The 17,558-nt window shown below is 50.9% G+C and overlaps 1 protein-coding gene across 2 annotated transcripts; it reads right to left on the bottom strand.

The window, feature by feature from the left end:
* Nucleotides 1–2,130: 2,130 nt before the first annotated feature.
* On the bottom strand, nucleotides 2,131–4,827 carry MYOCOS (myocilin opposite strand). Of its 2 annotated transcripts, none has more exons than XM_047704532.1 (2): nucleotides 4,733–4,827; nucleotides 2,131–2,300 (listed from the first exon to the last, which is right to left on the bottom strand). In XM_047704532.1, the coding sequence occupies exons 1-2, from the start codon at nucleotides 4,825–4,827 to the stop codon at nucleotides 2,159–2,161; spliced, it is 237 nt and encodes a 78-aa protein (XP_047560488.1). In that variant the 3' UTR covers nucleotides 2,131–2,158. The 2 variants fall into 2 exon arrangements, 1 of the variants encoding a protein (XP_047560488.1); XR_007123010.1 differs by lacking the exon at nucleotides 4,733–4,827 and adding an exon at nucleotides 2,936–3,060 and having other exon boundaries at nucleotides 2,166–2,300.
* Between the last annotated feature and the right edge of the window lie 12,731 nt (nucleotides 4,828–17,558).

Genomic DNA, 17,558 nt, shown 5'->3' with positions numbered 1-17,558 from the left:
GGGGGGCCTGGCTCTCCCCTTCTCCGCCCCCCCACCCCCACACCGCCTCCTGCACGCTGGGACTGGCTTCAGATTTCACCTGGGAAGCTCCATAGGCGGTTTTGAACCAAAAACACATTCCATGGGGTCAGGAATTGGGGTCAGGAACTGACGGTTTTGTTCAGTGAGAAGTCCCTAGAGCAGTGCTTGGCTCACATAGTAGCCAATATTTTTTATATTATTCTTTTTAGTCTTTTTTCTAGCAATTTAATTTTAAAAATATTTGTCAGAGAGCGTGCACAAGTAGGGGGAGCGGCAGGCAGAGGGAAAAGCAGGCTCCATGCTGAGCAGCGAGCCCCGTGTGGGCCTCGATCCCAGGACGCTGGGATCTTGACCGGAGCTGAACGCAGATGCTTAACTGACTGAGCAACCCGGGTGCCCTTTTTAACCCATATTTTTTTTAAACAAATACGTGAACAGAAAAAACATCCTGGAACTTGTTCCGAAATAACTGGAGGGGCTCCTGATTGGCTCAGTCGGTGGAACATGCAACTCTTGATCTTGGGGTTGTGGGTTCAAGCCCCATATTGGGGTGGGTGTAGAGATTACTTAAAAGTAAAACCTTAAAAAAACAAAAGAACTGGAAATAAAATACCACAATGGTTAGTCTTTCTTACTTTTGCCTTCCTGGATTCTATTCTTAACTGGCCGTTTGACCTTTGCCATGCCACTTAACCTCTGTTCCAGCACGGTCTCGTAGAACTTTCTGTAACGTTAGTCGTGTTCTAGATCTGCAGCATCCAGTATGGTGGCCACTAGTCTCATAAAGCTCCTGAGTAGCGAAAATGTGGCTAGCACAACTGAGGAACTGAATTTTATTTAATTTTAATGAATTTAAATTTAAGTAGCCACACGTGGCTACTGGCTATCCTACTGGACAGTGCAGGTTTGTTTCGTCGTCTTACGGAGGAGGTCGGAACTATACGGAGCACCCAGCTGGCGAGGACAGGGGCTCCACACACGCTCCCCCCGACCCCTGCCCCGTGCTGCTGCAAGGAAGCTGATCTGATCAAAGGCAGTCAGGTGGGGGGCCAGAGTACATTTTTAAGGACAGGCTTGGAGAGAGGACACCCCAGGGACCCTACGAAGTAGATGAAATAAAAGATAGCACCTCAGGAGACGCCCAGGTGGCTCAGCCGGTTGGGCGTCTGCCTTTGGCTCAGGTCATGATCCCAGGGTCCTGCAAGTAAGTCCTGCATCGGGCTCCCTGCTCAGCGGGGAGCCTGCTTCTCCCTCTGCCTGCTGCTCCCCTGCTTCTGCTCTTTCTCTGAAAAATAAATACTTTTTAAGAAGAGAGCACATCAGGATATTTTTCATATACGGATTTAAATTTTTTAAATTTTATTTTTATTTGACACACAGAGAGAAAGAGTACAAGTGGGGGGAGCAAGAGAAGCAGGCTCCCCGCTGAGCAGAGAGCCCGAAGTGGGGTTCGGTCCCAGGACTCTGAGATCATGACCTGAGAGGAATGATCACATTTTGATGTTTTCAAACTGCTCCGACGAGCCTCAGAAGTCCTTAGAAGTACTTTGGGGGTGCGGTGGGTGCAGAGTCTTGACCACGGATCTGAACAAGACTTCTCTCCCACTCTGCACTTGGCTTCATTTCAGCTTGGGTTTCTTCTGCTACAGCGTTTGAAATACACTTAAATCTCCTAGAAGCACAGCTTGGAAATACGGTCCTTCAATGTGCACGACAATCAGCCCGGCACCAGCAGACACAACAGCTCAATTAAACGAGTGCACAGGCCACAAAACTGTAATGTCCCCGGCTGAGCTTTGCAAACCCAAATCTCTCATGGTTCTCTGGAGCACTGTTCTTTAAAGTCACAGATTCCTGGACTTTTCACCAACCCGATTTAATAACAAACACTGAAGCCTCTTTTTTTTTTTTTTAAATTCAAATACAATTGATGACTTTCCATAGAAAAAGGCAAATGAAAGCTCAAATGTGGATGTAAATCATTGACTTGGCTTGAAAAAAAAAAGATTGCCCCAGTGCATTCGTGAGGATAAACACCACTCAGCCATGATCCGATCGTGAGGAAAGAAAGAACAAAGATGTTCCAAGACCGTCTTCAAAGACCCCCCGACTTTGCTGAAGGGCTCTCACAGCCGGCTCAGACTCTGCAGTCTTCAGCGGGGGAAGGAGGCGGCGCGGGAGGTTCTGAAGGGCCAGCCATGCCAGCAGGGCCTTGCTCCAAATCCAGAGTGGGGGGCATCTCCCCGGCTTCATCACTTTTCTTGGTAGAGAGCTCTTCTCTGGGAGGAAAGGCAGAGTGAATTTTTTTTTTTTGAAATACACAGGATTCTGGGGAAAAAAAAAAAAAGAAAGAAAGAAAAGAACAGAAAAAAGGAAACCCCGGACCCCAGAGAGAACCAGTCATCACGCTGAAGGACGTCCTTCCTGACTCCTCTACCAAGGCCTACAGAGCTATCAGCTGGCAGAAGGGAGACGGACTCTGGCCAGGTTTCAGTCACCACTCCGCTCTTCTCAGAGCCCAGCTGTCCCCGTGGGTCCAGCCCTACCAGCCTGTGCCCGGTCATGTCAGCTGAGTGCAGGCTCTCACTCTCTCTCTCTCTCATTCCAGCTAGCCTCTGGCCAGTTCAGCTTTTCTAAAAAAAATTTTTTTAAATTAACTTCTTTATGGGTTGGAGGGGCAGAGGGCAAGGAGAGGGAGAACCCCAAGCAGACTCCCCACTGCGCTCAGAGCCCCACAGGGGGCTTGATCTCATGACCCTGGGATCACGACCCAAGCCGAAACCAAGAGTTAACTGGTCACTCACCTGACTGAGCCACCCAGGCACCCCTGCCCAGTTCAGCCTTAAGTTCACTCTGTTCCTCCTTTCTGCCTAACTTCTGCCCTGTGATCCCCCAAACCTGCAGGCTAGCCTACCTTTCTCTGGGTTCTACCAGTGTGTTCCCATCCTGCTCAGGCCGGGGCTGACCCCATCTTCAAGAGGAGAAGACTAGCTTGTCAAGGGCTTGAGGAGTCAGGCACCTGGAGCTAGAAACTTCTACCCGTAGGCTCACAGCCACACCTCACGATGAGTTCTCAGCCGAGGCGGCAGAGCTAGAGGGGACTCACCCCAGTCACGGGGCTAGTACAAGGCAGACCTGGACTCCACAAGCTCATTGCTGTACCCCCCAGTCAGAACTGACCCCTAACTTTGCTGAAGGGACAGGAAGTGGCGGAGAGGGGGTTAAGGGAGGCCTCAGAGTTCTGGACGTTCTTCCTTCTTCAGCAAACACTGGAGCAGAGGGACCACAGCCCCCCGGGGACAAGGCCCACGCTCACGAGGTCAACTGGGGGTGTCAGACTTGCCGTGCACCCCTGTCAGTGCAGCTTTGCAACATCCCGCTTCTATAGATAGGACATTGTACCTAAGGTTTTTGTTTTGTTTTGTTTTGTTTTTATCAGTTCGCCAAGGTCATACATCCCTCCCCCGCAGACTCTAAGGTCAAGAAGCATTGTGAGTAATACTGGATGGAGGTCCATATTTCAAGACAATTTTTATTTTTTGGCCAACTAAGTATCAGTTTTAATAAAGCCATTGTTCTTACGTTCATACCGCACCTGACAAAGAACTCACACGACAAGTGTTAGCTTGGCCAATTTTTGTTGTTTACTCACACTTGGCGTTATTAGGAGTTCAAGCCAGGTTTCTTGGCAGAAGTTTCTAGGCTGTTGGTCTCTTTTGGGGGTTCCATTCATGGAGACTAGAGAAGGTAACTCGTAAACGGATTAACACAAGAAATCGCAACATGGTGGCATTTGCTGCAAGTGAGCGAGGAAGCCCGTCCCCCTTCCTCCAGCTTGTAGAGCCCATCCCCCCACGGGAAAGCCTCCGACCGCCCCAAACCCCCCCACACACAGGCAGCAAAGGAGCTGCCTCCAGCCGGACATCTATTTCAGTAGGGCTGGTTTTCACCGAAACTGGAATCCTAATCTTTCTTCACTTTTAAATAGCAGAGGTCTTGGGCACGCGACTAGATCTGGGGACCTGGGACCAGAGAGAGGACAGGACACTCCACACGGGACATCATGGGCTCATCAAGAGTCAGCAAATCACAATACAGGGCGCCCCCTGAGATCCGAATTTCGGGTAAACACCTGAGTTTTTACTCTGAGCATATCACAGATGCTGCACGGACGTCCTTAAGCCAAAACCCTTTGTGCGCTTGATTTAAAATACAAATCGCACCAGGCCCCCTGTACTGTATGCGCCAAGCCCACCGTCAGGGGAGGGTGTCAGGCAGTGGGGTGGGGGTCCGAGCCGGCCCGTGCTGGGCGCCAGGCCGCGGTGAAGGAGAGGGCAGGGCTGCCTGCGGGGAGCTCTCGGCCGCTGGGAACCAGGCTGTGCCCAGACTTTGCAAAGTCCCGCGTTTCCATCGGGGGGGGGGGGGCGCATCGCCCCTTGCATCCAGAGCCGGACACGACCCCCACCCCCGACGAAGAGCCCCAGATCTGAAGCCCATCCCCGCGCCGCTTTCCCCGCCTGCTGAAAGGCCACAGAAGTCGGCTTCGACATGGGGGACAAGGCGGTTTCTCGCCCATAACATACGCCCTGAAGCAACAGGTGCACAGGCTTGAGCGCAGCGCACCAGGTTTGCAGCCCTTTGCGGCGGCGGGTGGGATCCGCGTCCCACCCCTCGCCCCTGCGCCCCTGCGCACGGGACAGCGCTCACCTACCCCGTAGCCATGGTGACTCTGCGCCTGGTCACCTCGGAGGCCAGGTCTCCGTAGGGCAGGTTGTTGGTGTGGACTGCGGGGCTCTTCTGAGCCATGGCCTTGCACTCCGAGGACTCAAGGACTCCCGGCCGTCGGCACCTCTGAATCTAGAACACAAGCGCCAGTAGTCGGTCTTCAGGCCAGACGTGGGTGCTGCCCAGCTCGTTGCTGCTGGGTTCTCAGTGGGGCCTCCCTACAGCCCAGCCACCCCACACCCGGGACCCGACGGTCCCCAGGCAGATACTTCTTCAAAATCGAGGTAAGATGATCCCCAAGGTAAAAGTTGGGGAAATGGAGGCCCAGAGAGGCGACGGCTTTCTCCCCAGGTTGCACAGCTGGGTCCCTCCCCTACTCCCACGGAGCCCTCCCCTCCCAGGGCTGTTTGCCATCACTGACACCTGCCGGCTTTCTTCCGGAGCGTTTACCTTCTTACCTGCCCTTTAGAACAAGAAACTGTATGCTGGCTAATTGAACATAATAATAAAAATAAAATTTTTTTAAAAAGAAGAGGAAAGGGCCATGGGCCAAGCTGGGGCTGACAGAGGAGCACATGGCAGAGACACTGGGGACATGGCACTGACACAGAAGGTCACAGCAGCCACCCACTTAGTGCTGGCTACCCTGCGATGTCCTCTTACCCTCTCTCTTTGGAGACCCAGTCACTGTGCGAATGAGGTTCTGGGCCCCGGGCTGAATGAATGGGGAGACTGAGCTGGGGAGGAGGGGGGCAGCTTCCCCGGGACACAGCTGGAATCTGAAGCTGGGCCTGCCTGGCTGCAAAGACTCCACCACCCAGCCCAGCGACCCTGGATTTCTGCCCCACAGACGAGCCCTCTCCAAGGAATAGGCAAGGAGTCTCCATTCCGGGACCCTTGCCACACTCTTGAGGTGACCCTGTGGCCCGACCGGGGAGGGCCTGACCTCCCCAGTCTGTTCTTCTGGCTGGAAAACTTTGTTCTCGGGAGGTCGCCCGACTGATTTACCTTTTGACCCCCACTCAGCTCAGTCTGGGACCCGTTCCACTCTTCAGCTCATGGTCTCGGGGAGAAGTGCCCCTGTTACAAACTCTGGACCCACATGTCAGCGACAGCACCTCGCAGGGAAGGAAAAGACCAAAATGCCACCACCGTCAGCTCCCACTTCTTCTGTCTTTTATCCCCATGGAGTCAGGCTCTCTCGGAACTGGCGTTAATGGGAAGGTAGCAGCTGACACAAATTTCTCCCTGCAAACGTGACCTTGATGAGGAATCCCCACAGATGTTGCAGGGAGAAGACGGCACCGCCCTTGCTCCCACTTTCCTGATGAGGCGGCAGGTGCCTTGGCTTTGGAGCACTGAGTGATCCCGGGGAAGCGAGTTAGCATCTATGAGCCTCGGTTTTCTTACCTGTAAAAGGGGAGAAACTACTAGGGCAGTAGTGATGGGTGAGAAAATACTTACAAAAATCCTTCATTTTTACCTTCCCCCCCGCGCCCATTTTAAAGTGTTTAAGTATCTGCCCCAGGACGTATGTAAATGTGTAAATATATTTAGCCCCAGGATGACTATGAATCTATGCGTGTACACAGATTGCCCTGCACGGAATAGCTGGAATGTAAGCCTCTTCCTCACAAACATACTTTTTGAAAGCAGAAGGTCCATTTTCCCTTCCTTCCCATCCCAGGGCCTGGCAGAGCATGGAGATCCTAGTGGGAGCCCAACAATGACTTACCCTGAGTCAGAACCCGCAACAGCATTGTGTTCCCATCTGTTTCCTCCGGCCCTACCTACGATTACCCAAGTCTTAAACTCTGGAGGGTTTTCCAAAATGTAAACAAACGTCTGTATGGTGTTTGAATAATGTCAGAAGCAACTATCGCACGTCAACTCCAGAAGAGACACAGTGACTATACTGACTTCTTAAAATGGTCTGTTTTGTGTTTGTTTGCTGCTGTTGAGACACAGCGGCTTGGGGGACAACATTTCAGCTTTAGATAGGAACGCGGGGGCAGTCTGATGTGGTGCAGATATGTCTAGAACGATTCAGCGCACCGCAAACCCGTCTGCCACACCACGTATCCTTCATGAAGGGCCATACGCATCGAAGATACGTTTCTAGGAATTGTGACACCCAAACCTGAAGTTTCCAGTCTGGATGCGCAAGCAGCAGCATGGCAGGAAAAGGGGGTCTTTCTTCACACCGACCGCAGTATGGACCCCAGCGGAAGGCCGCGGCTACTTGCAAAGCTGGGATTCAGAACATTGGCTGCCTGGTGTCAAAGTGTGGAAGCTTAACAACCAAGCTGGTCCACCCACAAAACAAATGAGTGTGTAAGATACAGCGAGAACCTGTGTTCTCTAGAAACAACAAGTACACAACTACAACATGATTGTTCATTTGAAATAGGGGCAGCAAACCTTCTGCCGGGCTCTCTTGGTGACATCCGTGGCACACACAGGGAGCTGATCTCAGTGATGGGATCTGCTGGGCGGGTCCACGTGGCAGACGAGGGACGGGAATCCTCTCGGAAGAACAGGAAGGGGGACCGGGCTGAGCCTCACAGGAGGAGGTGACCCGGAGAGTCTAGGGACGCCATTCCTTGGCCATCCCTGCGACAATAGAAGCATGTGGCTCCAGCCCTCTTTGCAAACCATGCGTGACTCAGCCATGATCGCTGTGAACCTCACAAACCCGGGGTGTGATGTCTGCAGGTCGTAGGACGAGCAGCACTGACCAGCATGACACCTGAGTCCCACGCCGGCTGCTCAGCTCCCCGGGCCGCTGCTTGCTTGGCCGAGTGCTGGCCTGAGGCCCGCTCGCCTCCTGCAGCTGTGTGTGCCCGAGAGAAACACAGCCTGGTGACTAGTCCCGCTTGACAGCGGGACTGCAGACTTCAGGTGGGAGCTCATCCAGGCCATGAAAGCTCCCAGCTCAAACCTCAAGACACTTCTTCCCTGTCCTCAGTCAGTGTAGAAAACTGAAGCCGTGGTGAGAGTCTTCGAAGCGCGTCGCCCGAAGTCTTCGCCTCCTCTCCCGCGCCTGCAGGTGAGCCCTTGACCCGGTGAACACTTTTTCCAAAGCTGCCCTCACCCTCGGGCGCCAAACGCCATCCTCTGTCACCGCCCCCCCCCCAGGCCTTTGCTTAGCAGTCCCCCCCCTCCCAACCCCGGACATCAGCTTTCCTTCCCCTCTCCGCCGGCTCTTTCCCAGCAGTGCACAGACACGGTATTTCCTCCCATCTTAAAACCCCCTCTTGGACCCACTGTTTCCCACCACACAATAGATAGGCAAAAATCTCTTGGAAAAGACTTGTCTGTGTCTGCTCTCTCCGGTTCCTTTACTTCATGCTCCATCAACCCTGTACCTGTGGCACTGGAAACCATGGAGCCCTCTGCCCTGGAGACATTTTTTTCCTTGACTTTCTCCAAGCTCACTGGTCACTCCTTCAGTTCCTTTTGCCTCTTCCTAGGTTCTTAACACTAGAGCATCCTGGCTTAGTCTTTGAATCTCTTCTGTTCTCCACACCCATCTCCCTGTCGATCTCATTTAGTTGCATCGTTGAAATTACCATCCATAGGACGATGGCATCCATCTGCCTCCAGCCCAGATCTGTCCCCGGATTCCAGATGAACACACCAGCTGCCTACGTGGCATCTCCATTTAGCTAATAACCATTTACACGTGACATGTCCAAGACTGAACTCTACTCGACTCCTTCACACGTGTCCCACCAACTGTCTTCCCCATTTCTTTTAATGGCAGCCCCTTCCTTTCGGCTGTTTGAGTCTCAAACCTAGAGGTCATCTTTGCCTGCTCCAGTGATGGCTCTGGGAACCCAGGGGAAAGGGCCGGCCCACATTAAATAAAGTAGAAATTCTGGAACAAATGGAAGAAGGGAACAGAAGGATTAGAGATGTGGGCACTGCAGACTGGATTTCCTGGATAAGGGCAGAAAACTCAGCCCTTGGGTACGCTCTGTGGGTGAGCTTGGAGGATACTCGTTTCACCGAAGGGACAAAGTAAGGACTGCATGGAAGTGTTGTGGCATCACTGGGAAGCTCAGGGGCGGCCGTCCTGTCCTCTGGAGGCCGGGGCTGACGGTGGGAGATGCGGTTATTGGAACTGGCCTCACAGGGCAGCGAGCAAAGTGCTTAATGGAACAAGAGGTCAGCTAGTCGAGTGCCACGATCCCAAACTGGTGGAAAAAATTACCATCATGAGCAGCAAGATCAGAGCTGCAGCTGGTTCGATCCCCGCAGAACTGCAGAGGCGGTTACTAGAGCACAGCGTTCCCAGGAAAGCCGGGCAGGCCACAAACCAGTGACAAACCACTCAGTGGCCGCTGTGTCCATGTGAAGTCACCGTCTCTTTGCTCAGTTTCCGGACCTGGAATGCTGCCAACTGGAAGAAGTCAGCGGGAGGAGGGGCCGAAAACCGCGGTGATGACTGCCAGGAGGGACCCAGGGCCACTCGCTCAGTCAAGTGGCCCGACGCTGGGGAGACCCGCTTTGACGAACTCGACCCGGGATTCAGCCTGCTGCTGGGCTGCAGGTGTCAGCACGGTCGCTGTGTTAGAGCTGGGGGGACGGAGAGGCCATGGGGTCCATCCGTGGCTGGTGTGTGGGACCAGGACGGACGCCCTGGCAGGTTGGCGGGACTCTAGCTGGGGGCCGGGGGACGCGCCCTCGCGGTGGGAAAGGCTGAGCTGCCCCATCCGGGCCATCACAGTCAGTACCTCGTGGGGAGGCGGCAACAGCCCTGACTGATGCTCTCCCTAGAAGCCTGAAGGGCCGGGGGTGGCGGTTCCTTGAACCTCCCCATTCTAGGCGCCCCTCCGGCCTCTGCAGAAGCCACACCGAAGACCACGGTGGACATTCCAGGACGGCTGCGGCCACGGCCCGGGTCGTGTTGGTCCGAGCGGGTGGGGTGCACCGACCGCACCGGGGCAGCCGTCGGGGGCCCAGCGGTCCGGGGCGCTGCCAAGGACGGTACCGTGCCTCCCGCCTCTCGTCGCTGCTCTTTGCGGCGCCCGGGACTGGCCTCCCGGATCCCAGCCTGGCCCGGCCCGGCCCGACGGCGCGCCCGCTGGGAGCAGCTTCTGGAGCGGGTGCGGCCTCCCAGCCCGGGGCTCAGCTCCAGCCAGGGGGGCTCCCGGTTCCAGGGGCGCCGGCGGGCGAAGGGGCCGCTTGCCGGGTGCCGAGCCCCGGGAGCAGAACCACGGCCAGGGCCGTCCGCGGCGGAGTCCCCGAGCGAGCGGCCGAGCCCCGACCTTGGCAGCGGAAGCGAGCACATGGCCGAGCTGCCTGTCTCAGCAGCTCTGCGGCCCCTCGGGGTGCTGAGTTTGCGCAGCCCCGCAGCGCCCCATGGGGACACCCGGGCCGCACCCCGATGTGCTCACGTGGCCTGAGGGGCCAAGCGGGCGGCCCGGGCCCACGGCGGCCGCGCACAACACAGCAGCGCCTTTCCCTAGTCTCGCCCCGGGGCAGCGGGGGGAGGACAGAGCTCTGTCTGGTTCTGTCGTCCGGCGGTGGCCGGGGTGGCCCCGCACGACGGTGATGACGGGAAATGGTCCCAGCAGTCGTTTTTGGGCATCTGGTCCCTTACTGCACGGGGGGTCGGGCACAGGCGGCCCCAGGAGAGACTGGACACCACGGGGGTTCGGCTGCCTGGTCGGAGCTCGGCAACGGGACTGCAAACGCTACATGCCATCCGGAGAGGCGCCGTGACCGTGTGGCAGGAAGCTCCTAGATCCCTGAGGGCCCTGGCCTCCTGTCGTTCCCGACCTCGTGTCACCTCCGCCCGCGTGCGTACTTGGGGACTGGCTCCTGAGAAAGAGAACACGGCAGCCGCGACGGGCTGTCGCTTCCAGGACGACGGTACAGGAAGACTGTGGTTTCTGTCTGGGGGGCTTCCTGCTGGCCTGATTGCTTTGAAGCCAGCGGCCGTAATGGGGAGGCCCAGTGACGAGGGGACGGAGGCCCACCAACAACCAAGAGTGGCCTCGGGAGGGGACGGACTCCCCATGAGCCCTAAAACGAGGCTGCAGCCTGTCGAGAGCCTCGAAGCCCTCAGGACAGACCTCGAGCCTCAAGCACCTCGAGGGCCTGCACCTGTGTCCTTGACCCACAGAAGCGAAGACGGTGTTTGTCATCGGAGCTGCTGAGTTATGGGTGACAGCACCTGGTGGCAGCATGGACGGACCCTGACCTTTTGGAAACCAAGGGCCGACCTGGAGATTTTGGGTTTCTCATCCCTGCAACTCTGGGCCCCGTGGGTTTAGAAGTTCTTGGTCTGAGGAGGGGATACACCCCTGTGACAGAAGAACAAACCCATTAAACTTTTATTTATTTTTCTTTTTAAGATTCTACTTATTTAGAGAGAGGGAAGGGGGGGAGGGGCAGAGGGAGGGGAGAGAGAGTCTCAAGCCCACGTCACCCCGAGGGCGGAGCCCGAGGCAGGGCTCGATCCCACGACCCTGAGACCATGGCCTGAGCAGAAATCAAGAGTCAGAGGCTTAACCGGACTGAGCCCTTCCAGGCGCCACATGTCTCATCCATCTAAGGCGCAAGTGAGACTCAAAACACCACCTACAAGGACGCTGGGAAGAGTCAGCTGCTCCATGTCCATCGAGCAGTGCTGGGCACACGGGCCCCTTGCGGATGTTGGCGATTTTTATGCAGACGTGGCAGGAAGCAGCAGCTCACTCTGGGCGTGTGGGACCAAAGATACTACCCTTTGTTACCACTACTTTTTTCCTGTGACATCTGGTCAAAACATACTTGGGGAAAGCCTTTGTATTAGAGGGATGGATGGCACCCAAGGGAGAGGAGCACGGTCTGGCACTAATGGCGAGGCTGTCCTGTCAGAAACCTAAGCCACCAGGGAAGGAAGCAGCACTCTCCCACCTTTCCCACCCTCCGGCTCTTTGATTAAACACTGAGTTTCGGGATTGTGGAATCGTGCTTTTCTGGGACCTGCCGTCTGGCCGCTGCTGCACCAGTGCTTCTGGAACACAAAGCAGCGGGTACTGTCCCCGTGGGTGAGAGTGGGCCTGCCTCACGTGCGCCCTGATCACACCCCGAAGTGCCTTTGGGACAAAGGTTAAAATTCAAGTACCTTGAACCAGGCCCTGATTCTTGACTGCTGGGGGACGGAGGGGATTAAGCAACAATGTTCATGAGTAACTCCATTTTTCCCTGTGAGGCTTTAAGCTGGATATAAAGTCTGGTAATTTAGCCATTTAAGAGGAAAATCTGTGGGGGCACCTGGGTGGCTCAGTGGGTTAAGCCTCTGCCTTCGGCTCAAGTCATGATCTCAGCAGGGAGCCTGCTTTCCCCTGCCTCTCTGCCTACTTGTGATCTCTCCTTGTGTCAAATTTTTAAAATCTTAAAAAAAAATAAAAAAAGGAAAAGGAAAATCTGTAACATCCTTTTCTATCCCAGACTACAGAAATCCAATACCCAACCCCCCAGCCCACCGTGGCTGTAGGGAGCACTAGCAACTTCTGTGGGAGCATCCCTTTACTCTGGGTGTCATACGCTTTCCAGCTTCCCGTACTGACAGTCTGACAGCAGCTCTTCCTCGGCACTGGTTAATTTATGTTAATACTTACATTTTGTAGGAGCCACTGAATCCCTTAGCCAAACAAGTATTAAAAACTGCCTCGGTAACCTTGTGTGTACCTCCAGCTCGAAAACCACAGCCCTAAGTCAGCACCCCGGGTACCTCCCACACAGAACAGTGTGAACTCACCGACATGGGACACTTTGCCTCTTGGCAAATCTAAACCCGGAGGCCAGAACCCATCTGTCCCTCCTTTTTGCTCCTCTACACTGTCCTTGGACCTGAGACTTACTCATCTGGAAGCACAGGCCTGCTGAATGACAAGTCCCTGCTCTAATTCCCCACTGAACACTAATGCATCTGGGGGCTCCCTTTTCATTTCAGATGAGGAAACTGTTGGTTTTTTTTCCCCCTCAGAAACTGAGAAGACCAAAGTCTACGAACAATCCTACTATTTCTTAGCGGGTGTGTCAAGAAATGGTGAGAAACAAGGCCAGGTTAGTAGTGCCTAAATGCCTTTAGAAGATTTTTTTTTTTTTAAAGATTTTATTTATTTATTTGACAGAGAGAGATCACAAGTAGACAGAGAGGCAGGCAGAGAGAGAGAGAGAGAGAGAGAGAGAGATGGGGAAGCAGGCTCCCTGCTGAGCAGAGAGCCCGATGCGGGACTCGATCCCAGGACCCTGAGATCATGACCTGAGCCGAAGGCAGCAGCTTAACCCACTGAGCCACCCAGGCGCCCCCCTTTAGAAGATCTTAATCGTATTTAGAAACATCAGCAATGTAGACAAATGGAGGGCGAAGGGGAGTCTCCACTAGAAGATGGCTCAAGGCATCCAGAAAATAGGTCACTAGTGATGGAGGTGTGCCCGACCTCAGGCCACCGCCTGCATCTCCGCTTCCTCCACCAGACTTCCTCCGCTTCTTATGCTGAGGTAAGAAACTGACTTCTGTATCCCTGGCAACTGATACATAATTGATGCTTGACCCCTCGCCTAATGTTACCGGAGTCTCATCTCTTGCTTAAAACTCTCCAGTTCTGAAAAAATTTTCTCCTCCTATGGTATCTGATTCCTCTGTTGAAGGAAATGTGTTATTTTTTCCCCTTTATTATTTTTATTTTTTAATCCTTTGTTTCCAAATTTATTTTTTTATTAACATATAATGTATTACTAGCCCCAGGGGTACTGGTCTGTTTATCGCCAGGTTTACACACTTCATAGCACTCACCATAGCACATACCCTCCCCAATGTCCATACCCCCTCTCCCCAACCCTGTTTGTTTTATGAGATTAAGAGTCTCCTAGGGTTTTTCTCCCTCCCGATCCCATCTTTTTTTCATTTATTCCTTCCCTACCCCCGTCCTGCCTCTCAACTTCCTCCTATCAGGGAGCTCATATGATAATTGTCTTTCTCCAATTGACTTATTTCGCTAAGCAGGATACCCTCTAGTTCCATCCACGTCATCACAAATGGCAAGATTTCATTTCTTTTGATGGCTGCATAGTATTCCATTGTATATATATACCACATCTTCTTTATCCATTCATCTGTTGATGGACATCTAGGTTCTTTCCATAGTTTGGCTATTGTGGACATTGCTGCTTTAAACATTAGGGTGCACGTGCCCCTTTGGATCACTACATTTGTATCTTTAGGGTAAATACCCAGTAGTGCGATTGCTGGGTCACAGAGTAGCTCTATTTTCAACTTTTTGAGGAAACTCCATGCTGTTTTCCAGAGGGGCTGCACCAGCTTGCATTCCCACCAACAGTGTAGGAGGGTTCCCCTTTCTCCACATCCTTGCTAGCATTTGTCATTCCCCGACTTGTTAATTTTAGCCATTCTGACTGGTGTGAGGTGGGATCTCACTGTGGTTTTGATGTGTATCTCCCTGATGCCGAGTGATGTGGAGCACTTTTTCATGTGTCTGTTGGCCATCTGGATGTCTTCTTTGCAGAAATGTCTGTTCATGTCCTCTGCCCATTTCTTGATTGGATTATTTGTTCTTTGGGTGTTGAGTTTGCTAAGTTCTTTATAGATTTTGGACATTAGCCCTTTATCTGATATGTCATTTGCAAATATCTTCTCCCATTCTGTCAGTTGTCTTTTGGTTTTGTTAACTGTTTCCTTTGCTGTGCAAAAGCTTTTGATCTTGATAAAATCCCAATAGTTCATTTTTGCCCTTGCTTCCCTTGCCTTTGGTGATGTTCCTAGGAAGATGTTGCTGCGGCTGAGGTCGAAGAGGTTGCTGCCTGTGTTCTCCTCAAGGATTTTGATGGATTCCTTTCTCACATTGAGATCCTTCATCCATTTTGAGTCTATTTTCGTGTGCGGTGTAAGGAAATGATCCAATTTCATTTTTCTGCATGTGGCTGTCCAATTTTCCCAACACCATTTATTGAAGAGGCTGTCTTTTTTCCATTGGACATTCTTTCCTGCTTTGTCGAAGATTCGTTGACCATAGAGTTGAGGGTCTATTTCTGGGCTCTCTATTCTGTTCCATTGATCTATGTGTCTGTTTTTGTGCCAGTACCATGCTGTCTTGATGATGACAGCTTTGTAATAGAGCTTGAAGTCCGGAATTGTGATGCCACCAACTTTGGCTTTCTTTTTCAATATTCCTTTGGCTATTCGAGGTCTTTTCTGGTTCCATATAAATTTTAGGATTATTTGTTCCATTTCTTTGAAAAAAAATGGATGGTACTTTGATAGGAATTGCATTAAATGTGTAGATTGCTTTAGGTAGCATAGACATTTTCACAATATTCTTCCAATCCAGGAGCATGGAACATTTTTCCATTTCTTTGTGTCTTCCTCAATTTCTTTCATGAGTACTTTATAGTTTTCTGTGTATAGATTCTTAGTCTCTTTGGTTAGGTTTATTCCTAGGTATCTAGAGATATGCATATCTAGAGAAATGCAACTGATTTCTGTGCATTGATTTTATATCCTGACACTTTACGAATTCCTGTACAAGTTCTAGCAGTTTTGGAGTGGAGTCTTTTGGGTTTTCCACATATAGTATCATATCATCTGCAAAGAGTGATAGTTTGACTTCTTCTTTGCCGATTTGGATGCCTTTAATTTCCTTTTGTTGTCTGATTGCTGAGGCTAGGACTTCTAGTACTATGTTGAATAGCAGTGGTGATAACGGACATCCCTGCCGTGTTCCTGACCTTAGCGGAAAAGATTTCAGTTTTTCTCCATTGAGAATGATATTTGCGGTGGGTTTTTCATAGATGGCTTTGATAATATTGAGGTATGTGCCGTCTATCCCTACACTTTGAAGAGTTTTGATCAGGAAGGGATGCTGTACTTTGTCAAATGCTTTTTCAGCATCTATGGAGAGGATCATATGGTTCTTGTTCTTTCTTTTATTAATGTGTTGTATCACATTGATTGATTTGCGGATGTTGAACCAACCTTGCAGGCCTGGAATAAATCCCACTTGGTCATGGTGAATAATCCTTTTAATGTACTGTTGGATCCTATTGGCTAGTATTTTGGCGAGAATTTTTGCATCTGTGTTCATCAAGGATATTGGTCTATAGTTCTCTTTTTTGATGGGATCCTTGTCTGGTTTTGGGATCAAGGTGATGCTGGCCTCATAAAATGAGTTTGGAAGTTTTCCTTCTATTTCTATTTTTTGGAACAGTTTCAGGAGAATAGGAATTAGTTCTTCTTTAAATGTTTGGTAGAATTCCCCTGGGAAGCCATCTGGCCCTGGACTTTTGTTTGTTTGGAGATTTTTGATGACTGTTTCAATCTCCTTACTGGTTATGGGTCTGTTCAGGCTTTCCATTTCTTCCTGGTTCAGTTGTGGTAGTTTATATGTCTCTAGGAATGCATCCATTTCTTCCAGATTGTCAAATTTGTTGGCGTAGAGTTGCTCATAGTATGTTCTTATAATTGTCTGTATTTCTTTGGTGTTCGTTGTGATCTCTCCTCTTTCATTCATGATTTTATTTGGGTCCTTTCTCTTTTCTTTTTGATAAGTCTGGCCAGGGGTTTATCAATCTTATTAATTCTTTCAAAGAACCAGCTCCTAGTTTCGTTGATTTGTTCTATTGTTTTTTTGGTTTCTATTTCATTGATTTCTGCTCTTTATGATTTCTCTTCTCCTGCTGGGTATAGGGTTTCTTTCTTGTTCTTTCTCCAGCTCCTTTAGGTGTAGGGTTAGGTTGTGTACCTGAGACCTTTCTTGTTTCTTGAGAAAGGCTTGTACCGCTATATATTTTCCTCTCAGGACTGCCTTTGTTGTATCCCACAGATTCTGAACCATTGTGTTTTCATTATTTGTTTCCATAAATTTTTTCAATTCTTCTTTAATTTCCTGGTTGACCCATTCATTCTTTAGAAGGATGCTGTTTAGTCTCCATGTATTTGGGTTCTTTCCAAATTTCCTCTTGTGATTGAGTTCTAGCTTTAGAGCATTGTGGTCTGAAAATATGCAGGGAATGATCCCAATCTTTTGATACCGGTTGAGACTTGATTTAGGACCAAGAATGTGATCTATTCTGGAGAACGTTCCATGTGCACTAGAGAAGAATGTGTATTCTGTTGCTTTGGGATGAAATGTTCTGAATATATCTGTGATGTCCATCTGGTCCAGTGTGTCATTTAAGGCCTTGATTTCCTTGTTGATCTTTTGCTTGGATGATCTGTCCATTTCAGTGAGGGGAGTGTTAAAATCCCCTACTATTATTGTATTATTGTCGATGTGTTTCTTTGATTTTGTTATTAATTGGTTTATATAGTTGGCTGCTCCCACGTTAGGGGCATAGATATTTAAAATTGTTAGATCTTCTTGTTGGACAGTTCCTTTGAGTATGATATAGTGTCCTTCCTCATCTCTTATTATAGTCTTTGGCTTAAAATCTAATTGATCTGCTATAAGGATTGCCACTCCTGCTTTCTTCTGATGTCCATTAGCATGGTAAATTCTTTTCCACCCCCTCACTTTAAACCTGGAGGTGTCTTCGGGTTTAAGATGAGTTTCTTGTAGGCAACATATAGATGGGTTTTGGTTTTTTATCCATTCTGATACCCTGTGTCTTTTGATTGGGGCATTTAGCCCCTTAACATTCAGGGTAAGTATTGAGAGATATGAATTTAGTGCCATTGTACTGCCTGTAAGGTGACTGTTATTGTATATTGTCTCTGTTTCTTTCTGATCTACTACTTTTAGGGTCTCTCTTTGCTTAGAGGACCCCTTTCAATATTTCCTGTAGAGCTGGTTTGG

This window comes from Lutra lutra, chromosome 15 (assembly GCF_902655055.1).
Source record: "Lutra lutra chromosome 15, mLutLut1.2, whole genome shotgun sequence".
In the NCBI taxonomy this organism is placed as follows: Eukaryota; Metazoa; Chordata; class Mammalia; order Carnivora; family Mustelidae; genus Lutra; species Lutra lutra.
The sequence above is the reverse complement of the archived record's forward strand: the minus strand, read 5'-3'. Positions and strand labels throughout refer to the sequence as shown.